The sequence below is a fragment of the Hemitrygon akajei genome, unplaced genomic scaffold (assembly GCF_048418815.1).
Source record: "Hemitrygon akajei unplaced genomic scaffold, sHemAka1.3 Scf000050, whole genome shotgun sequence".
In the NCBI taxonomy this organism is placed as follows: Eukaryota; Metazoa; Chordata; class Chondrichthyes; order Myliobatiformes; family Dasyatidae; genus Hemitrygon; species Hemitrygon akajei.
Genome location: NW_027331936.1, coordinates 5,106,609 through 5,131,593, shown reverse-complemented (window position 1 = coordinate 5,131,593; position 24,985 = coordinate 5,106,609). Strand labels below are relative to the sequence as shown.

The 24,985-nt window shown below is 40.8% G+C and overlaps 1 protein-coding gene across 1 annotated transcript in view; it reads left to right on the top strand.

Moving 5' to 3' along the window:
• LOC140721112 (NACHT, LRR and PYD domains-containing protein 3-like) overlaps positions 1-20,526 on the top strand; it is a 51,173-nt gene extending 30,647 nt beyond the window's left edge. Inside the window, 9 exon segments of the mRNA XM_073035976.1 lie at positions 473-639; positions 4,633-4,804; positions 4,904-4,969; positions 6,700-8,428; positions 16,625-16,711; positions 16,835-17,005; positions 17,937-18,107; positions 18,954-19,121; positions 19,277-20,526. Of these exon segments, the coding sequence (XP_072892077.1) occupies positions 473-639; positions 4,633-4,804; positions 4,904-4,969; positions 6,700-8,428; positions 16,625-16,711; positions 16,835-17,005; positions 17,937-18,107; positions 18,954-19,121; positions 19,277-19,364 (2,819 nt within the window). The 3' untranslated portion in view covers positions 19,365-20,526.
• Positions 20,527-24,985: the final 4,459 nt, after the last annotated feature.

Here is a 24,985-nt window from a genome sequence, read left to right as displayed (position 1 = left end):
CTCCTTCTTCTAAAAACACTGTAAATTTGGTTGGACACCACACGCCATGCATGAGATCATGCTGACTATCACTGACCAGTCCATGTCTATCCAAATACTTATATATCAGATCCCTTTCCAATAACTTCCCAGCACTGATGTTGGCCTCACCAGACTTTCAATTCCTGGTTCACTTTTAGAGTCTTTCCTAAACATCAAAACAACAATAGCTGTCCTCCTATCCTCTGCTAGCACAGTATCATTAATGATGCTCGGGCCCCTGCAATTTCTTATCTGTCCTCCACGGTACCGCGGGATCAACTTGTCAGGCCCTGGCGATTTCAGACGTTGCTATTTAATGAGAATGGTGCATGCAACGTACGTTACTGCGTATGATTTCTGAAAGCTCTCGTTGCTTGATATCAGAAACAGAGTAACAGCCTGGACGAGTAATCAACAATATTTCTGTTGTCCTTCCCCACTAACTTCACAGACTCAAATACTGTAATCACGGAGATTTTCTTGGAGTGGGATGATTATCAATTATTCCTTTTGACTGCTTTCTATCGGGAGAGATTGGAGAAGTCAATTGAAGAAGAGGTGGAAGGAGTGAGTTTTATGTTAACTTACAAGAGGCAGATCAGTCGACAAGATCACCAGGTGAGTGCGAGCAAAACGGGTGTCCGAACTAATTTACTGTCAGCAACGTTACATCAGAAACACGAAAGCACAAAGTTTACAAGTTCAAATTTAAAAGTAAATTTAGTGAGAAATAACACACATGCCACCATATGTATCACTTCTATTTATTTTCTTGCCGGTATTCAAAACTAGATATAAGAAACACAAAAGAATAAATGAAAGCTGCCCACAACTTGTAGTACTGAAAGGTTGTAAGTAATTTGTGAGGAACGTTAAGCAGATAATAGAGCAAATATGCACTCAGCCTATGGTTTAAGATGTGTCTATTTTAATACAAGGAGTAACATAAGCCATGGCGGATGAACTTAGAGCTTATATCAATAAGTGGAGCTGTGACGTTGTGGCCATTACCCAGATCTGGATTCTCAGTAGCAGCAATGGCTGCCGAGTGTTCCAGTCTTTCGATGTCTCGAAAAGGACGGAGGAAGGCAAAGAATGTTCGGGCGTTGCATTGATAATTAGGGATAGTTCCACGCGGCAGGAAAAGAGAAAACCGTGGAGGGCTTATCTACTATCGGTGTGGGTAAAAGTTCAAAACAGGAAGGGGGCAAAACTTCTACTGGGTGTTTTTCACAGATCCTTAGTAGTATCAGAGATGTGGAGGCGCAGATAGAGAGGCAGATTCTGGAAAGATACCTTATATGATAGGGTTGGCGTGATGGGAGATTTTAACTTTCCTAATATTGACTGGCATCTCCTTAGATCAAGCGGTTTAAAAGGTCTGTAGTGTGTTAGGTGTGTTCAGCAAGGCTTCCTGATCTAATATGCAGATAAGCTAACTACAGGACAGGTTGTACTTGATCTGGTATTGGGAAATGAACCTGGTCAATTGTCAGATCTCTCGGTGAGAGAATCTCTTCTTTGAAGAGAAGGAGGATGAGAGGAGACATGATAGAGGTATACAAGATATTAAGAGAAATAGATAGAGTGGACATCCAGCGCCTCTTCCCCAGGGCACCACTGCTCAGTACAAGAGGATATAGCTTTCAGGTAAGGGGAAGGAAGTTCAAGGGGGATATTAGAGGAAGGTTTTTCACTCAGAGAGTGGTTGGTGCATGGAATGCACTGCCTGAGTCAGTGGTGGAGGCAGATACACTAGTGAAGTTTAAGAGATTACTAGACAGGTATATGGAGGAATTTATGGTGGGTGGTTATATGGAAGGCAGGGTTTGAGGGTCGGCACAACATGGTGGGCCGAAGGGCCTGAACTGTGCGGTACTATTCTATGCTCTGATCATTGTAACAACAAACAACGAATAAGGAAATATAATATGAAAACATAATAATAATAATAATAATAATAATAATAATAATAATAATAATAATAATAATAATAATAATAATAATAATACTGAGTGCCTTTGGCTATGCTCGTGCTTCAGGTTTTAGCAGCTTAGCCTGAGGGAAAAAGCAACAACAGTAATAAATAGAGCTCTAAAAGTTTCAACAGATCTAGTAGAATATAAATTGAGCAACCAGAAAAAAATAATGAATATGAGAAATTTAATATCTGCGACGTCAACAATAAAATGCATTAGATTATTGCATGATAAAGGGACAGAATTTACTGCAAGGCCTCAGAAAATTTGCCAACACAACGCAGTGTTAAATAAGCATTTTTGCTATGCCTATGTTAATGTATTATTTGGAATAATACATTGTCTGAAACAGACATGGGAAAATTGCAACGAAAAATAAGAAAATAAATCACAAATTTAAAAAAAGCACCATGTACACTGAAACACACTTAGATTGTCACTTCTTGGGACAGAAGGGTGAAGAGGACTAGTCAGTGCAAAATTAAATACCAGCGAGATAAAACTTCGAGAGAGATATTTTCAACAATGAAAATGACATTCTGAACACTACTCGAGCATATGAAATTCCGATTGGAAATACTGATAGTTGAACTTAAATGAAAGCGCAACCAAGAAAATGAAGGGTCTGGCACTGTACAATAAATAGCTCACCTGTGAACGAGTTTTACTCTCGCTGGAAGACATCACTACGATATGAAACGAGTGCATATTGACAACGAAAGCACGGAGGGCTGGCTCAGAGCTGGAGACCTCTCCGCAGGAACAGAAATGCTCCTTGTTGCAATTAGGAACCAGAAGGTTAATGAAAAAAAACAAAGATAAATAAGAACAGACAACAACAAATTCAAAGCAATAAATGCAGAACCTGCCAAGAGAAACCAAAATTAATCCAACACATTGCACGATCATGCAGCAGTTTAATCAGTCTGATTACTTGTACGAACACAATCAAGTGGAATACATCATTTACCAAAATCTTGCTTAACTACACAAACACATAAAGTACACCATACCTTATAAGAAATACAAGCCTGATAAAGCTTTAGACTCAGAGGCTCACAAATTATATTGTGACCGATCCGTTATTATGGATTGGATAATCCATTGCAAACATCCTGATATAATAATTACAAGATAACCAAGACTAACACTCTCACTGAGTTTCGTAACAGGCTTGGCTCGTTTGCTCACTCTCGCTAATAGCCACAGGACTCAGTATTGCATGGCTAACGGTGAGAAGGCCACCTTCAATAAGCACACTTGTCTGGGATCAGTAAGATTCCAGTTCAACCAAATAGAAATGTTGGAATGTTCCACTGAGGGAACAGATATTTCAGTGAATGTTGTATCAATACTGCTCCATGCAAAGTTATCGTTCGTCAGGAAATAATAGACCTTACACTAGCATAAAATTAAAGTGGAAATATATTGACAGATATTTCAAATTTAACAGACAGTTTAAAACAGCAGAAACATGTTCAATTAAAAGAGGAAACTGAAAGTCTGTGGATTAGATGTGGGTATACTTTGTCCCAATAATAATATCTACATCTGGTAATAGCCCAAAGGCACTACACAATAGCATTTAATATTTATGTCTACACTGTAATATCTATGTAAACCACTGTACGAAACACAATTAGAATAGTCCAAAAGTTCCTAACAGTTGACATATGAGTGTGCTTGGCTATGCATGTACCTCAGGTTTTAACAGACTGAGGTGAGAAAATACTTAACAACGAAAACAGCAATAATAATAATAATAATAATAATAATAATAATAACAATAATAATAATAATAATAATAATTATAATTATAATAATAATAATAATAAAAATATTAGTAGTAGCATTATTAGTACCGCTAACAGACAAAAATAAATAAATAAATACTTAGAGAGATAAATATGCATACAGATAGACAAATAAATATTGAGTTCATGAGGTGCAGAATGCTTGATAGTCAGGTACCGAGTGCATAGACTATGAAATCAGTCCATTGTATTTGTGAATGGCGCTTGCCACTGGTTCAGGAGTCTGTTTTTTGAAGTGTAATAACAGTTCCTGTAGCTGGCTTTGTGAACAACAAATATAGGAGGTTCATAAAGCGGGATATAGAAACGCAGAAGGTTAGTCCACAGACTAAGCGTTTCATTTCAGGACTGATAGCGAGTTCAAAGACTTTATCCAAAGACTCTGTTTGCACTCTCTTTAAATAAACATGTTTCTGTTTCAGTGAAAGCAAACTCTTGTGCTCTATGTTAAATAGGCGATGACGTTTGGATTTCGCAAAGTGAACCTCCTTCGTCGTGTTCATCAGGACAAAATTAGTCAGAATATTAAACGTTAACGTTTCTGCTTGTTGTTTGAAAGAAATGCAAGGCATAGATGCCAGGACTATTCAATCTACCATTGTGAAACCTGAAAACTAGTGGATAGAAATCTGAGAACAACGAGGTTGCAAAAATGTTTGGAGTAAATTACAAATGTCTGAAGAATATAAAATAATAATTAGACGGACTATATTTGCAATGTCAAAATATAGGAAATTCCAATTACTGACCGGACCGAAACTTTAACTATCTGGATGTTTCCCACTGCTTCTCAATGTATTTATTGCTATTATTTACAGGAAGTCATTAAGCTCAGAGAGAAGGGAAATAGGGTCGACGGTTCAAAACTACTCATCAGACTTCTGATGGAGAAGGACCCTCGAGACCACAGGCTGATATGGAAATTCTTTTTGAAAATGCAACACATTTTACCAAAATTTGACGCATTGTTGAAAGAAGTACAAGAACACGGTACGGTAAAATCATACAGAGAATTTACAATTACATTGAAGATCTTCCTCTTTAATCAAAATGTCTTACAGACCTGTCATTTCTGTCTCGTTTCAAAAGTTTCTAGTACCACTGAAATGTTCGAGCTCCAGGAATGTTTGCCCGATCTACGTGTACAGCTCAGAGGTAAGTCAACAACTATCATTGCGAAGTTCTCCTCTGGGAATCTTAAAGTAAGTTGGGTCAGAAGACGTTGCTATGGAAATCATCGACGGTGAATGAACGTTCAGTCTCTGGGTTTGATAATCTTTTGTTTGTATTACTACATAAATATCTATATTTCTCCATGAGACAGTAAACAAACAAAATTATTTCGACCCTTCGTATCTCTTTCATCATTGAATGTGATGAGCAATCTTTTATCTCGCCACAACTTCTTGAATCTTTCCAGTATCCTTTGCTGTTACGAAGCTGGAAGAAATCTATATTCTGCGACGGTCAAAACTTTCAATACCTCTTCATCAACAATACAAAAGATCCCTTGGCAATGATACGGTCTCTCTTACCAGGATGGTACATTGCCTCTCCAGCTAGATCGAAAAGCTATAGTCCCATCGAAAGCTATGTTAGAATGGTCTGCATTTTTATGTTTTATTCTGTAATAACAGGAATATACACTCAGTAGCCACTTTATTAGAAACAGGAGCATATTCCAGTGTAGTCTTCTACTGTTTTAGCCAATATACTTCAAGGTTCAATCTGTTGTTCATTGAGAGATACTCTGCAGCACAGCACTGTTGTAATGCCTGGTTATTTAAATCACTGTCGCCTTCTTATCGTCTTGAACGAGTCTGGCTATTCTCGGCTGACCTCTGCCATCTACAAAGTGTTTTCGCTCATATAGCTCATCTACTTTTTAGCAACTTTTTCTGTAAACTCAAGAGAAATTCGTGAAAATCCAAGGGCATCAGCAGTTCCTGAAAATCTAAATCCAATGTCTGCTTCCAAAATCGCTTAGATCACATTTCTTCCCCGTTGTGATGGTTGTTCTAAACAATAAATGAACCCCTTTATTATTTCTACATGTTTTACCTCGTTGATTTTCTGCCACTTTATTGGTTGATTGGATATTTGCATTTACGATAAGGTGTACCTAATAAAATAGCCACTATTTTCTTGGGGTCATTCTCTTCATTTCATTTCCGGGGCCAGTCCTTATATATTGGGGATTAATAAAATGACAATGCCACTGTAGCAAGCATATCGTTTCTCCGACAAGCAGAACTGCACATTTTGCATTTTCTACAGCAGTCTCAACAATCTGAAAAACAGTTTAAAAATCAAGTCAATTAATCCTCTGGAAGTAAAAGGCAGACGTGCGTTTCGTTTCCCAATTTCCCTCTGCACTTGCATACAGGTCCATCAGTGACATGATATATCGCTAATATATGTATATTTCAACCTCTATGTCAACAACCTGCCACTAGTTAACAGATAATCTTTTAGATTAGAACTGATTTCAACATTGAACACCTCACATTTTACATTTTACATCTGTCACTGCCCATTCATTCGGCTTGTTCACGTCCCTTCAGTATCATTTTGCATTCACCTGTCATCACAACCAAATTGTCGCCCAGGAACACGAGGCATTTATTACGCGTAGACATTTCATTCGTTAAACTCAGAGCTGTTAATTCTCACACTTCTTGATGAAATAATCTTCCATTTATTTCCGTACAATTCCCAATATTACTCTGTGCAATTTACCCTAGTTATTCTTATTTTTCTTCTCTGTGGGATATTGTACAGCGCCAAAAATACTGAATGAGTCTAGGGAAACTTTACATTAAATATATTCATCTTTTATATGAATCTTTAACTGCTTGTTTATTTTCGGTCTGTTCCCATGGAAGATGTTGATCAGAAACACAAGGAGACTCTGCGGGCACAAACTGAAACACTGAGAGTGAACACGATCCTGATGAGGGAGAAGGTGAAGGTTTTCCAGCTGGTTGATCGATACGCTGAACTCACGGTCATTTCTACTGTTCGAGATCGGAGACTGGTGGAACATGAGCTGCTGGCAAGAGGCAGAGACCACGAGGAGTGGAGACAGAAACATCTCCGTGGAGACCTGGTAAAACTCCGGACTGATCAGTTATTCCATTGTATGTTATCCAGGATTAAATCGAAAACTGGTAGCTCAGCAGTAGTGGTCGGAGACCCAGGGATCGGTAAAACAACAATGGTACAAAAAATTGTTAATGACTGGGCCACAGGAAAAATATACCAGCAGTTTCAGTTTGTCTTCAGTTTCAACTTCCGCGAACTAAACTCAATTAATAGCAAAATAAACATGACAGAACTGATTCTGAATAGGTATCCTTACTTTAGGAATGTCCTGACAGTGGTCTGGAAGAACCCAGAGGGATTACTATTTATATTCGATGGTTTGGATGAATTCAAGCACACAATCGATTTTGCTGACAGTCGGAGAGATACAGAACCCAAGCACCAGTGCCCAGATCCCGAGTGGTGGTGTGAAGTGACTGACATTGTGTACAGTTTAATCCAGGGCAAGCTGCTCCCAGGGTGTTCAGTGCTGGTGACCACCCGCCCCACGGCATTACATTTATTGAAAAATGCAGAGATCAGTGTCTAGGCTGAAATCCTGGGATTTGTTGGTGAGGAAAGGAAGGAATATTTCATCAGGCATTTTGAAGATCCGATGGTGGCGGCAGCTGTTTTCAAACACGTGGAGGAGAACGAGATCCTGTACACCATGAGCTACAACCCCTCCTACTGCTGGATGCTCGCTCTGTCACTGGGCCCCTTCTTCACACAAAGAGTCAGGGACCCGCAGCGAGTTCCCAAGACCATCACCCAACTGTACTCCTACTACATTTACAACATCCTGAAAAACCACGGCCGTGAGATTGAGAACCCCCGTGATGTGCTACTCAGGGTTGGTCAGATGGCCTTCAGAGGAGTGTCCGAGAAGAAGATTGTTTTTACAAATGGAGATTTGATCAACGACAATCTGCAGTCTTCCCAGTTCCTGTCTGGGTTCCTTGCAGAAAGAGAGGATTCCACCCAGAGCGTGGTATACACATTCCCACACCACACCATCCAAGAGTTTGTAGCTGCAGTCGCACAATTCCTGACTCTACATCCCGGGGATATCCTGAAATTCCTCACTGAAGCCCACAGCACGACAGATGGACGATTTGAGGTATTTCTCCGTTTTGTTGCTGGTCTCTCCTCCCCAATGACAGCTCGGTGCCTGGAGGAGTTTCTGGGTCCATTTCCTCATCAAACAACCTGCCGGGTGATTGACTGGGTGAAGGAGGAGGTTAAACGCCAGAGTGGAAACACAGAGAATGAAGCTGGTAAAAGGAGCCTCCTGAACACATTGCACTACCTGTTTGAGTCTCAGAATTCTGCACTGGCTCACAGCGCATTGGGAGATTGGGAAAGAGTTTCATTCAGCAGATTACGACTTACTGTGGCTGACTGCAACGTCCTCTCTCGAGTCATTGAAGTCTGTGACAGAATAAAATGCCTGGATCTGTGGGGTTGTTCTATTCAGTATAGTGGCCTACTGCGATTAAAATACAACCTTCCTTACCTGCAGGAATTGAGGTAAGTTCTTAATTTGTCTTTAACGACAACTCTAGAATTTTTAAAGTACCATAGAACCATAGAACATTACAGCACAGAAACAGGCCTTTTGGCCCTTCTTGGCTGTGCCGAACCATTTTCTGCCTAGTCCCACTGACCTGTACGTGGGCCATAACCCTCCAAACCCCTCTCATCCATATACCTGTCCACGTTTTTCATAAATGTCAAAAGTGGGCTCGTATTCACCACTTCATCTGGCAGCTCATTCCACACTCCCATCACCCTCTTCGTGAAGAAGCTCCCTCTATTGTTCCCTTTAATCTTTTCCCCATTCACCCTTAACCCATGACCTCTGGTTTTTTTCCTCCCCCAGCCTCAGTGGAAAAAGCCGGTTTGCATTCACTCTATCTATACCCATCATAATTTTATACACCTCTATCAAATCACCTCTCATTCTCCTACGCTCCAGGGAATAAAGTCCTAACCTGTTCAACCTTTCTCTGTGACTCAGTTTCTCAAGTCCCGCAAACATCCTTGTAAACCTTCTCTGAACTCTTTTAACCTTATTAATATCCTTCCTGTAATTAGGTGACCAAAACTGCACACAATACTCCAAATTAGGTTTCACCTATGTCTTATACAACCTCACCATTACATTCCAACTCTTATATTCAAGACTTTGATTTATAAAACCAATGTACCAAAAGCTTTCTTTACGACCCTATCCACCTGTGACGCCAGTTTTAGGGAATTATGTATCTGTACTCCCAGATCCCTCTGTTCTACTGCACTCCTCAGTGCCCTACCATTTCCCTTGTATGTTCTACCTTGGTTTGACCTTCTGAAGTTTAATACCTCACACTTGAAGGCATTAAACTACATCTGCCTTTTTTCAGCCCATTCCTCCAACTGGTCCAAATCCCTCTGCAAGCTTTGAAACCCTTTCTCACTGTCCACTACACCTCCAGTCTTTGTATCATCAGCAAATTTGCTGATCCAATTTGCCACATTATCATCCAGATCATTGATATAAATGACAAATAACAATGGACCCAGCACTGATCCCTGTGGCACACCACTAGTCACAGGCCTCTATTCAGTGTAGCAATCCTCCACTACCACTCTTTGGCTTCTTCCATTAAGCCAATGTCTAATCCAATTTACTACCTCTCCATGTATACCTAGCGACTGAATCTTCCTAACTAACCTCCCATGCGGGACCTTCTCAAAGGCCTTACTGAAGTCCATGTATACAGCATCCACTGCCTTCTCTTCATCCACTTTCCTGGTAATTTCCTCGAAAAACTCTAATAGATTGTTTAAACATGACCTACCACGCACAAAGCCATGCTGACTTTTTTTAATAAGTCCCTGTCTATCCAAATACTTGTAGATCCTATCTCTTAGTATTCCCTCTAATAATTTACCTACTACCGATATCAAACTTAGCGGCCTATAATTTCCCGGCTTACTTTTTGAGCCTTTTTTAAACAACAGAACTACGTGAGCTATCCTCCAATCCTCCGGCACCTTAACCCATGGATATCGACATTTTAAATATTTCTGCCAGGGCCCCTGCAATTTCAACACTAGTCTTCTTCAAGGTCCGAGGGAATACCCTGTCAAGTCCTGGGGATTTATTTACTCTGATTTGCCTCAAGACAGCAAGCACCTCCTCCTCTTTAATCTGTATAAGTTCCATGACCTCCCTACTTGTTTGCCTTGTTTCCATAGACTCCATTCCAGTTTCCTTAGTAAATGCAGATGCAAAAATGAACCCATTTGACATCTCTTCCATTTCTTTTGGCTCCATACATAGCCGACCACTCTGATCTTCAAGATGACCAATTTTATCCCTTACTATCCTTTTGCTCTTAACATACCTGTAGAAGCTTTTAGGATTATCGTTCGCCGTTACTGCCAAAGCAACCTCGTGTCTTCTTTTAGCTTTCCTGATTTCTTTCTTGGGTATTTTCTTACTCTTTTTATACACCTTGAGCATCTTATTTTCTCCCTGTTGCTTATACATGTCATACATCTCTCTCTTCTTATTTATCAGAGTTCCAATATCCCTCGAGAACCAAGGTTCCTGATTCTTATTCATTTTGCCTTTAACCCTGACAGGAATATACAAGCTCTGCACTCTCAAAATTTCTCCTTTGAAGGCCTCCCATTTACCAATCACATCCTTGCCAGAAAACAATCTGTCCCAATCTACGCTTTTTAGAAGTTGGGGGATTACTTGACGTCAAAAGTGCACGGTGATTCGGGTAAACCTGCAAATGAACAAATAGAACATTGAACAGATTTCTAATATATGACATTATTTTGCCACTGAGTAGAAGGATCAAAAATAAAGTTCAGTAAAGTGGAGATGTTTTCAAATATAATGAAATGAAAAGTTTCTAGATATCAAAAATAACATAAATGGCAGCGAACAGTAAATCAAATCAATATTTGGTGTTAAGGCCTGGGTAAACTGTCTTGTAGGTTGAAAATTAATGTTTGGAAATAGAAAGTTTGATATTTTGATATGTTCTACTGATGCTGTAATGCAGGAGATAAAATAACAAAAAAAACATAATTTATATGAAAAGCTTTGATGCCCAAGACTTGCACAGTAGATTGAGGCACTCATGAAGTCCGGGCAAGGAAACCGTGTTTGGTGGGATACAAATCTATCTAATGATTAATACTAACCTACTTTATACCGGATGTTATCCCTGAAGCCATCCTTGTGGTCTTGTTCACCCTGAATTGTTTCTGGGAAAAGCAAAATATTGCAGACAAAAATTGCCTGTAATTCTCCACTGGCTTGTTGGGTTCTGTTTGGAGTTGGAAAAGCGGATTTTCGGAAAAATTGCTGAGTGATCAAAATTGGACGTGGATTATTTCTGGTTCTTACATTTCCCTAATCACTGCTGCAAAAGTTACATGATGGTTTCCAATATTTAACGTGCAGAAATAAAAAAAGGGGAAGACAAAACAACAGAAATCAGCTGAATTAAAAGAGGAAATTGAAAATCTATGGAACACAAACAAATCAGAATCAGGTTTATTATCACCGCAGGTATCGTGAACTTTGTTAACTGAGTAGCAGCAGTTCAATGGAATACATAACACAGAAGAAAATAAATAAACAAATACATAGATAGATAAATAAACAAACAAATCAATTATAGCATGTGTAATATTAAATAGATTGAAATCGTGCAAAAACAGAAGTTTTATATGTATGTATATATAATATATGTATTTGTGTGTGTGTATATATATATATATATAGAGAGAGAGAGAGAGAGAGAGAGAGAGAGAGAGAGAGAGAGAGAGAGAGTTCATTTAGGAATCAGGTGGCAAAGCTGTTCCTGAAACGGTAAGTGTGGGCCTTCAGGCTTCTGTACCGTGTACCTCCTACCCGATGGTAATAGTGAGAAAAACGGCATGCCCTGGGTGCTGGGATCCCTAAAAACAGACACTGCCTTTCTGAGGCATCGCTCCCTGAAGTTGTCAGCTACTACGCAAGATGGAGCTGACTAAATTTAAGACACTTCTTTCGGTCCCGTCAGAATGCTCTCCACGGTACATCTATAGAAGTAATGCTCTGTCCTTCTATAGAAGTACTCCACCGTATATCTATAGAATATCACAGTCAGGATAATGTATACATTGTCCCGATCATCCCAAGGGCAGTGTACACTAGCATTAAACAATTAGGGATTGCACAGAAATTTCTCTGTAAATGTTCAGAAAACCACAATACGAAGCACCAGTGAAATTGTCCGAAATTTACTAGGTACTGAGAAATGGGTGTCCTTGACTACGCCCGTGCCTCAGGTAGTTGAGAAAAAATAATAATAACTACACAGAATAACATACTGTGCAACCTTAACGACCGTACAATTCCATGGCTCCAAGATAGAGGCACTCATTAATAGAAATTCAAAACTGAATATTAAAATGAGAATACTGAAATGGCAGAAGTGATTAACAAACAACATTGAAAATATAAGAGGAGAAACAGTGAGTCCACTGGATTATAAAACGGGTAACCCAAACAAGTAGGATAAGACAAAAGCTGAGGAGATACTAAGGAAATAGAGGAAGAATACAAGAGAAGTCAGCCTAACAAAAGCATTGTAGAGTTTATAAAAACACTAGAACAAAAGCTTGCTGCATACAAAACCAGACAAAATAGATACATGAAATGCACCAGACAAAGAAGACAATTATCAGTTCAGAAACAATTAAAACGGTTTATACAGAACATTGAAACTAAATACAACGGATCAAAATGTAAGAAAGAAAACATCACAAGTTACCAACATCAGAGAGATAATGAATTTTTGGTCTAATATCTGGTCAAACCGGGTGACGGACCATCCAGAAACAAACGGGATGTGTGGGCGAGGATGAGGAGGGGGAGAGAGAATAGACGGACACGATTGAAGAAATGCAGATACCTAAAGTTGTAATGGACATGTAAAATAACCTTATAAAATTGATTCATATCGAGAATTTTCTTTAAAAGGTACTTAAAAAATTCTTGAATTTTTGACCGAAACCAAAACATATATTTTATCTAAAAGGGAAATCGGGACTCACTTGGATAGCGACAATGTAGCTAACGAAGAGCCAAAAGTTTATCAAAGGATGTAAATCAAGCCAGGCGGAAAACAGAAATCTTTCATGTTGTGATTTTGACTACGAAAGACACATTTGACTTTGTCCCACACTCATTGTTAATAGATGTTCATAATACATATACAAACTAAACCCAATACGTGAGATATTCCTGCAATATCTGATGAACTGTAATCGTATTATTATCACATTATCTATTAACAACCAAAACAAAAAAAAACACCACCGTTATCAAAATAAGCTGAGGATGTGATCTACATGGATTTTAGTAAGGCATTTGATAAGGTTCCATAAGGTAGTCTTAATCAGAAAGTCCGAAGGCATGGGATCCAGGGAAGTTTGGCCAGGTGGAGTCTGAATTGGCATGTCGGTAAAAAGCAGAGAGTCGTGGTGGAGGGAGGGTTGTGACTAGTGCTGTTCCACAAGGATCGGTTCTGGGACACCTACTTTTCGTGATTTTTATTAAATACCTGGATGTGGGGGTAGAATAGTGGGTAAGCAAGTTTGCAGATGACACAAAGGTTGGTGGTGTTGTGGATAGTGTAGAGGATTGTCGAAGATTGCAGAGAGACATTGATAGGATGCAGAAGTGGGCTGAGAAGTGACAGATGGAGTTCAACCCTGAGAAGTGTGAGATGGTACACTTTGGAGGGAGAAACTCCAAGGAAGAGTACAAAGTAAACGGCAGGATACTTGGGAGTGTGGAGGAGCAGAGGGATCTGGGGGTACATAGATCCCTGAAAGTTGCCTCACAGATAGATAGGGTAGTTAAGAAAGCTTATGGGGTGTTAGTTTTCATAAGTCGAGGGACAGAGTTTAAGAGTCGGGAGGTAATGATACAGCTCTATAAAGCTCTGGTTAGGCCACAATTGGAGTACTGTGTCCAGTTTTGGTCGCCTCACCATAGGAAGGATATGGAAGCATTGGAAAGGGTACATATGAGATTTACCATGATGCTGCCTGGTTAAGAGAGTATGGATTATGATCAGAGATTAAGGGAGCTTGGGCTTCACTCTTTGGAGAGAAGAAGGACGAGAGCAGACATGATAGAGGTGTACAAAATATTAAGGGAATAGATAGAGTGGACAGCCAGCGCCTCTTCCCCAGGGCACCACTGCTCAATACAAGAGAACATGGCTTTAAGGTAAGAGGAGGGAAGTTCAAGGGGGATATTAGAGGAAGGTTTTTTTACTCAGAGAGCAGGTGGTGCATCGAAGGCACTGCCTGAGTCAGTGGTGGAGGTAGATGCACTAGTGAAATTTAAGAGAATACTAGACAGGTATATGGAGGAATTTAATGTGGGGGTATATATGGGAGGAATTGTTTAAGGGTCGGCACAACATCGTGGGCCGAAGGGCCTGTACTGTGCTGTGCTATTCTATGTTCTATGTTATGTGTTCAAAAACGACTCCAGAAGTCTTCTATTGTTTTGTCTAACTCTTTTTTAGCAATCGTGGGGAACTTAGCTATCAAATCAGAAGCTATGAAGTGCGTAATTTCTGTTTTATACACAAGTGATTTTCAATTATACGCTCCTTCATCAGTTAAGCTAAAGTAATGAACTCAAATACTCAAAATATTTCTGAAAGATTTAAACACGAATTTTGAACTAGATAAATGCAGAACATTAAACATAAAGAAAAGTGGCGCAGTAGAGCTAATAGTATACAAAACAGAGCAGCAAGATTCAATACAACCGATGGATGAATATGCAAGATGAAAGGAAAGAAAATAGATCATAGTATGTTGAAGGAAAACATAAACACTTCTGATATAATTTACTCTAAGGCTTTAGTAAATCAGGCACACAAAGCTCAACAGTAAAAAATATATCAAAGGCAATAAACACTTGCTTTTCCTATATTAATATATTCCTTTTGGCATAATATCTTGGTCAGAAACCGATCTCTATAATTTACAAAGAAAAATTAGAACTGAAATGAAAAATTTCTGAAAACTCTATATGTCTCTGAGTACGCTTAGAATAACTACTTGGGACAGAATTTGCAAGAGGGATAACAGACATACAATATCTACACAACAGCCAGATAAACGTTTTAAGGATATACTTTCATCAATTAAAACAGGATTCAGCACTCCACGCAAGCATAGACAATTATGATGAGTATACACCACTGAAATTAAATGAATGTACAACCCGAAAAATGAAGGTATTATCTCTAAGATTTAACCGATGGAGGAGCCTGATCCTTCATTGAAGACGTCCTCACGATCTGAGCAGACTAGATGTCGGCAAGAAAGAATCGAACGTCTGGCTCAGAGATCGAGACACCTTCCCAGAAGCAGAAGGGCTCCATCTGGCAATACAAGACTGAGAAGTGAACACAAAAAATTATCAAAAACACCTAATTAGATATAAAAGGATTGAATACGACAAAAAGGCAGAAAATGCAAGATAAACGAAAAACAAGCCAACCCATTAAAGGATCCTGAAGCGGTTTAACTCAAGCTAATTACTTATGCAAAAACAATCAAGTGACAATTATCACGCGCCGAAATCTTGCTTTAAATAGAAACTCATCAAAGAAACCGTATATGCAATCTGAATCCAGTTTTGAAGTTGGCGTCCTAAAAAATGTACTATGGTCAGTCCGTTATTGCAGAATGGACAATCCATAATAACTTTTCAGATATAATATTACAGGGCAAACGAGCAAGAACAAATTATTTTAATGTAGCCTTTCCAAACAAAGATAACATATAGAAATCAATAAACGAAAAACGCCAGAAATATACTGAATAAAAAGAGGAAACTGAAATACTAGGGAACATTTATAGGGTATATATTTTGGCAATAATAATATCCCCAAATCACTACATAACAGCATTAACCAATTAAGCCTATAGTGCAACATTTATGCGAATCTCCAAAAGGCCAGAATACTAAACACAATTGGAATTTTCTAAAAGTTATTAGCAATACAGTATTCAGTGTTCTGGGCTTTGTCCGTACCTCAACTGTTGCCAGTGTGACACCGTAAACAGAATATCGAGAAGATGTATAACCATACAACAATTACAACACGGAAACAGGACGTCTTGGCCCTTCTAGTCCATGTTGAACGCTTACTCTCACACTTACTGTAGAACACTTACTGTAGATTCTTTACCATGAGCCCATAAGCTGTGGAATAATTTCACTGTTGGGGTAAGTGAACCTAACCACTCCTGTTCCAGCACCTGATGGTTAAAGGCTAATAACTGTTGCTCTACTGCTGGCGTGGGATCTAAGGCCGCTGTTTCTTCTTCCTGACACCAGCAGCGAGAAGTGTGCATGGCTTCTCCACCTCGGATCCCCTGATGTTCACTGGATCATGCACCTCTGGTTTCAAACTGCTGTAGTCCATAACCAATACCGCACTTTTGCTGACACTGAGTGAGAGTTTGTTGTTGCACCATCCAGCCAGCTTTCCAATCTCTCTCCTATTCATCACCACCTTATATAATGTTTTATGTAACATGTTATATACGAGTTTTATGAAAAATGGAATTGCAGCCTGACTAAGTAGCAACTGGTTGAAATAAGTCCGTTTCTTACGTTATCTTTATCCATAGACTAGGGAACAATATGCTGCGGGATTCAGGAGTGCAACTGGTGTTTGCTGCTCTGAGGAACCAGGAGTGTAAAATAAAGAAACTGGAGTAAGTACCAGATTGTAAGAGATAATGTGTGTATCACTATATTGCAGAAGCATAGTAGTAATTCGTCCAGCAACTGGGTATCTAAAAAGTATCGTGAATTTCTTGTTTCTACTTTACGCACAGACTCGGTACCAACTATCTCACAGCTTCCTGTGCTGGGGATCTCTCGTCCGCACTGGCATCTAACCATTCCCTGACGAGTTTAGCCCTGAGTGGTAATAAACTGGAAGATTCCGGAGTGAAACAACTGCTTGCTGTTTTGAAGAACCATGATTGTAACATTCAAGCACTGCGGTAAGTAGCAGTCTATGAGAGATGGAAGCATGATACTCTAGTCAGCTCTCGAATTCCTGATTCTGCTGCCAGTCCTGCTGAAGGTTCTTGGCCCGAAATGTCGACTGTAATTTTTTTCTCCATAGATCTGCTGCCTGGAGAGCTGAATTCGTCCTGTATTTTGTATGTGTTGCTCGGATTTTCAGATTATCTCTTGTTTCTGCTGCCCAGTCCTGTTTATCTACCTTCACCTCGAGTTGCATTGAATCCCTTCACATTACTTTCTTTAAAGAACGAATGTTCTTTGCGGAGTGGTATGGTGACATGGACCAGAGTTGCGTGATTTCCACCGATCTTGAAAGACATTAATTTCAGTCAGTATCCAGCCTGTCGGACTCAGAGAAAACCACGTTCACTGTGTTTCTCTGCTAGTGCTGTCAAAGAAAATTGTGACGCTTGAGTTAACAGTGCAGGATGCGCCATGTCGAGGGGCAAGAGATGAGATATTCACGTCTCCAAAATTCCATTAAAAATGTCGGATGCATCTCCGACCATAAGGTCTGGCCATCGTCTACCCCAGGAAACGCACTACTTCCATCTATGGCGTGGGGGTAGAACATAGAACATTGTCTTCACACACGTAGGTCTGGAGGAACAGACATACCCTTTTCCACTTCTAAGCATCAGTAAAGACACATGGAATGAATATGGATTAAATTTTATGTTGTCATTAATTCCATCAACAATTATATTACTAATTCTCGGGATCGTTGCTTAATAGTTGCGCGCGCGCACACACACATACACACACACACACACACACACACACACACACACACACACACACACACACACACACACACACACACACACACACACACACACACACACACACACACACACACACAATACCGTTCACTACCAAACGTTTTTGTTTATCTCTAATCCCCAGACTGCATAGCAATGGTCTCACATGTTCTTCTGCGGAAGATATCGCCATTACACTCTATTCAAGTCCTTCACTGACGGAGATAGACCTAGGAGGTAACACATTCGCAGACTCAGGAGTCACAGAGTTATATAGGGGCCTCAGGAACCCTAAATGTAAACTACAGAAACTGCGGTAAGTACTGGACTCTGGGCGATTACGCTTACATTCACATTGTATCTGACACTGAACATTGATTGGGTAGTCCTTCCAAAGGAACGCTAGCGAATGTGTGACACCGACACGTTTACTCCCACTATATCTAGTGTGCAGCTTTGCCATCTGTAGTTCTCTATGTGCATACACTGTGGAACAATCACAGAATCTGACCGTAGAACACAGTTTTGCCCGGATTCTATTGCTCTCATGCAGAGACATTTTTCATTAGATTTTAATTAGTGGAAATATGTTTAATAGATTTCAAGAGGCAGGGCAATTTCCAATAATTACATTTTTAAACCATGGAAACAGCGGTGAAGTCCTGCACATTCTACAGATTGTAAAGGAGGATGTGTTAGTTGCTGTGAGGAAAATTGTAACAGGTACATCTCCAAGGCCTGACAAGGTGTTCCTTGGAATTTTATGGGATGCTGGTGCAGAAGTCGTTCTTTGACTGAATGACTAATGAATTTCAGTCGGTTCAATTATTTTTCACTGCTCCTTCGAAATGATGTATTTTTTAAGTGTTAGAAATACATAACTGTTCAGATTTCGTACCGACTATGAGAAAGGTAATCCTGAGGAGGGGCCTCACAAGTTGCCAAAATGCTTCCGTCGGACACTAAGGTTTAGGTACCCCTGCCGAACAGCAGTAAGAAACATTCCTGTGCCAATTCATCGCAAGAAAGAATGCTGTGAACTTAGCGTGGCTGGGTAGTGAATTCAGGGTCAGCAAGAGATACATTCCAACACTGATGTTGCTGGATGATCAATAAACTCTCGGGTCTGTTGTAATTTATGTGTATTTTATCTGATCCACAGCCTGGGGAATGCTCGGCTGGGAGATTCTTGTGCCGAAGATCTCGCCTCTGCGCTCATTGCACTCCGCTCACTGAAGCGTTTGGATCTGAAAACAAACTCATTCACCGACAGTTCTGTCCCCGCTCTCCGACGCCTCATACTGACTCACTCTGGTCTGGAGAGGATCAAGTAAGTGTTTGTGTCAATGTTCAACAGAAATGCATTATAATCATGCTTTTCTCGTGATGGGTGATATTTCTCCGTGATCATAATTGAAAGATTATCCGCAGTTCACTATTTCTGACATCGTTGCGTAACCTGTTTGTTCCCTGGACTTGTTTCAGTGTGGAGTGGAATGCGTTCACTAAACATGGAAGGGACCAACTGAGGCTGCTGCAGGGAACCAGACCTCTGCTGAAAATAAAAGTGTGATCACTCTGATTTTTCCATACGAGCATCGCTGCATACACCCGTACATCCTTCAGACAGTCGTGCTTCCGGTGTGTGGCAGAGGTGCCACTTGACTATGAACAGGTCACTTGGAGTGTGCACCCTCTCGCTCTGAAGACCGTGCTTTGTACGCCAACTTGTAATTCGTTCCCTTGGCCACAACATTCTGAGTTCACAAGGGCCGAGGGATTCGGTGCAATGCAATTATTATCTAAATGCGCCTACACAGTACGAATACGGTGGCTCCCACTCTATATTTACATTAAATGAAGGGTTAGTTTAGTGCTCGGAAATTTTGGGGATTATATTTGGACGTGTGATTGGGCTTTTATTCAAAAATGTAACTGTCTGCTGAATCAAAGGTTATAGCGGCACTATAGCGATTGATTGATGCACTGTCTTCGTAGTGTAAAGACAACTCTAGAATATTGGGCTACGAAGTGGAACAGATCAAGATGAAATACAAAGAATGGCATTGGTTTCGTTGGTGCCTTCAGAGATAATAATTTGAAGTAATCATTTATGTTCATATCCAAGTCCCCATGATCGCGGTTCACAATAAGAATTCTGGAGCAAATTCAAATATAGGGGTAAATGTTGCAGAAATGAACATCTTTCAACATTGTGTGTGAAATAGAACAGGGTGACATTCATGTGCGTCTAATAATGCCTGGTAAAGGCATATAAACATCAATGAAATATATTTGTCAATGTATTGATGAATCCCCTTAAAGAACCTCGCCAGTTGCCATCTACGTTCCATAGAAAAGCAGCATCAATCAACAAAGATCTTCACCACCGAGGCCGTGCTCTTTCCCCGCTGATACCATTACGTAGAAGGTACTCGCACCAGCAGTTTCAAGAGCATTTACTAACCCTCAATCATCAAGCTCCTGAACAAAAGGAGATACTGGACTCATTTAAGGACTCTGTTATATTCTAATATTGATGGATGATCTGTTGTTATTTCATGCTCGGTATTTATTTCTATTTATTTATATTGTCATTTACACAGTTTGTTTAGAGTTCACGATTACTTCTTTATTGATTTGCTAAGTATGCCCGCAGAAATACAACCTCATACAACAAGGGTTGTATGTGGTGATATGTATGTACTCTGATAATAAATTTTTCTTTGATGTTATGGTATGTTATTAAAGCGCCTTCCAGATGTAAGGTCAGTTCAATATGTGGGCCATTTCATTTCCTCCACCGAATATTCGTCAGTGTTATGCATGCCAGAGGTGGGAGAGAATCACCTAGAATCAGATGTAGGTCACAAACCCACGACAGAAGACACATGCTAACGGTAAGCATGTTGCGTGTTTATTAAAAAGATAAGAAAGACACTAAACATTCAGCAAAACCCATTTAAGTTACACACAGTGGCAAATAATTGTTAAACGGGACGGCCAAATCAACACTGTAAAGTAGATACTAAACATGCACACAGAGCCAAATACTTTTCTGAAATATGCGTCCGATTTTGCAGGATAAAACAGACACGGAACATGCACTTAGTAGTAAATACTATCAAAAGCGTGAGTTCTGCTCGTTTACCTACAGCACACCCTCGCTTCCGGCCCCAACCACTTCCACCAGTGAATCACACCCTGCACTCAGAAGGCAAGCTATAGCAAGCCCCCAGGAAAGACCATGATGTGCAGTACAAAACGAAATCATTCACCAGCCAATTGGACATATCACAAGTTGTCCCTGACGGCCCAATCAGGGGCAGGAGCGCGACACAGCAGGTCGGCGGCTCTTCATTTAAAGGAGAGCTTCGCAGGCGTTATACCTCATTCCGACTGCCAAATCAGCGGCAGGAGCACGTCACAGCGACGAGTTTTCTCGCAGGTCAGCGACGCTTCTTTGAAAGTACAGAAGGGACAAGCGGGTTGGCTATTGTTGCGAGTAGACCTGTGGTGAGAGTAGGAGTATCAGGCTTTGGCTCAAAGGAGACGTCGACCCGATGGAGGCGTTGGCTTTGGGAAAGCTTCTGTTAAGGTTTATTCTTTTTTCTCTTACTGTACGTTTGTGTAATAAACAGCTGTTCTGTGTTATTCATGCCGAAGTTGGAGTCTTGGGAGACCCGGAGTCTCCCGGGGATCTATATCTGCATGAAGTACATCTATCTGCAGCTCCTTAAAGTCCGTGTTAGGATCTGGAGCAGCAGCTCGGTGACCTTCGGCTTGTTCGGGAAAGTAACCGAACAGAGGTACAGGGAAGTAGAGATCACTCAGTTGCAGGAGGCGAGTAGTTGGGAGAAATGGAAATGTGAATAGATAGTTAGCGCAGAGCACACCTGTGATCATTCCTCTCAATAATAAACATAGAGTTTTGGACGTACACAGAAAAGCTGGGTGAACTCAGCAGGTCGGGCAGCATCCGTTGAAAGAAACAGTCAACGTTTCGGGCCGAGACCCTTCGTCAGGACCCTTCAGCAGTTTTGGACACTGTTGTGACCGATGGCATCCCAGGGGAATGCCATGGATATCGGGTTAGTGGTACTGAACATGGGTCCGTGGTGCAGAAGGAAATGAGGGAGAAAAGGTGAGCGGTAGGGATACAGTTCTCAATAGTCAGGGCAACAGACAGGAGATATATGTGAACGGTAATGGGACACGCGAGTGATATGCCTCCCAGGTGCCAGGGTCAGGGACGTATTGATAAAATACTGAAGACCAGAGACAGATCATTGTCTACGAAAATACGTATAGTCCAGTCTGTGGTACTTACACAGAATGAGATGTATGATTTATGGCCCTGAGAGTTGGATTGTTAGTAATGCGAATGCAAAAGAATCGACGGCTTTAAACTTGGATGGTGGAGGAAAGTATTAAGAGTTCGTTGGACAAAAAGAACAGCCAACAAGTCAATACCTGGGAGGCTTGATTATGAAACCAAAGCTGAAATAATTTGGCCGCATCATCAGAAGACAGGATTCCTTGGAGCAGACTCTCGTGCTTGGGAAAACAGAAGGTAAAAGATGGAGAGGACGACAGACACTACGATGGATAGATAATATTACTCAGACAATGCGCATGTCCTTGGGGGATCTTAGAGAAGCCGTTATTAAAAAAGAAGGCTCTGTGTGCAGGAGTTCATGAGGTCACGAATAGTCCGACTCGACTTAACGATTGAACTACAATAACATTGACTAAATGGGCAGAGGGGTACGTTTCTTTGTTGTAGGGCTCTGTGACTTTAAAATATGCGAGTGTGAAGAAGGCTAGTTGGAGTTGTTGTTGAAAAGGAAGGACTGTGTTTTAAAGCCTTCTTGATGGGGGATATAAGTACATAGGTACACCATAAGGCGATCAAGGCCAATGACATCAAAGTCGTTAAAGGGAACGAGATAATGTGGTTTCGTGGATGTAGCTGGGAAGAGACTGAACGAAGGGGGATAAAATGCTGTACGGGTATATAGACACGAGTTTAGAATGGGAGGAGCAAGAAGAGCCGATGGGCCAATTCGGACAGTCAGGTCTGTCAATCCTTGTGTTTATGACGTGGAATAGCTGCCGCTGTATCTTTGATTGGCACCTTCATCATTGCGATGGCCCTTCGGGGTGCAGGACTTAACTCGCTCTTTTCTCATTCCCTGTTGAACCTTCTCATATTTATTCACTAATCAATGTGTAGTTGGAGGGCAACTGCTTTCGCCCCTCTTCACAGTTAAGCTCATGATATTGCCGAAAATCATTCCTACACTATCGTCCCACTTGGGCTTTGATTCTCAGGTTTTTCCACAGACGCACTATTATGAGCAATGCACTGTTCAAACACACACACACACACACACACACACACACACACACACACACACACACACACACACACACACACACACACACACACACACACACTCACACTCTCTCTCTCTCTCTCTCTCTCTCTCTCTCACACACACACACACACACACAGGAGGTGGGGTGGGGTGTGGTCGGAGGTGGAGAGGCCAGTAACTTTAAATGTCATGGCATTATTAGTTCAGAGGATCCGGCCTGGGACCAACACGTAAGCACCATCACAAAGAAGGTACGAAAGCACTGTTTTAAAAGCATGCACAGATTCAGCATATCATTCAACATTTTGACAAACTGCTTTGGAGATGCGAGATGGAAAGTATCCCGACTCGTTGCATCAAGATCTCGAGTGTAAGCACCAGTAGTCAAGAACGGAAGAAAAAAAACTACAGAAACCGTTGGACTCAGCCCAGCCAATCACAGGTTAATTGAGCACACCTACAAGAATGCTGCCACAAGAAAGCATGATCCGTTATCAATAACCACCAGTACCACCCACCATGCAGGCCATACTCTCTCCTCGCTGCTGCCATCAGGAAGGAGCTAGAGGAGCCTTAAATACCACCCCACAAGGTTCAGCAACACCAATTACCCTTGAACCATCAGGCTCCTGAAACAGCGCGGATAGGTTCACCGCCTCAACTCTAAAGTGTTTCCACAATCTAATGATACACTTTCCAGCATTGTACAACACACGCTCTCCATGTTATTAGTTTGTCAGTTTTGATGTGTAGTTTGTCACTGGTTTTATTCAAATTCTATATTCTACTGTGAAAGTCTGCAAGGAAATGAATCTCACGGAGTATATGGTCACCTATACGTACTTCGATAATAAATGTATATTCAATTTGCTGAAAGACACAAATACCCAGACACACACGGGCACAGACACCGACATGCTCACAGAGACACAGCAGCACACACACGCTTAACCACACACAAACACATACAGGAGACACACAACAAATATACGCACACAGAAACATACTAACACACATGCGAACACAGATACAAATAAGGATACAGAAACAGAAAGATAACAGACAAACAGAGGGACACACTCACATACACACAGACATACACAGACACAAATGCAAACGCAAAGATACGTACACGCACATATGCACAAACACTCAAACGCCCATAGAAACACAGACTCGCGCCCACAGCAGACGCATACACGTACACATATATCAACAGACAACGACACAAGTACACGAACTCCCTCACAGACACGGACATACCCGAAAGCTCGCGCGCGCGCACACACACACACACACACACACACACACACACACACACACACACACACACACACACACACACACACACACACACACACACACACACACACACACACTATACTTTCTTATCCGCGTCTCCATCTCCCCGTTGTTTTCCTTGACACCCAGTCACCACTGTGAGACTGCAGAATTTGATGACCATCGTTAGGGACCCCCCGATGACTAACTCACTGAAGAAAATGGAGAAGTTGCAGGACACACTTTCGGTAGTAACCCTAAACACGAACTACGTCAAGCATTTATATTCCTGGGGAAACGATCATAAAAAGGTGAGCAAAACCAATCTCACCAACTACAATGATATAATTTACTTCAATATTTTGTGTCCGACAAATGGTTCATTTCCTCTTCATATTTACAGTGGAAGCCCAGTGTAACTGATCAGACAGCGTTTAAGATTTAAACAGTTTTGTAGGGTCCAACTGATGAACACTGATGGTCAAAAGACTCTGAGAACAGAGAACACAGAAATGCAAGATTACTGTTGTGA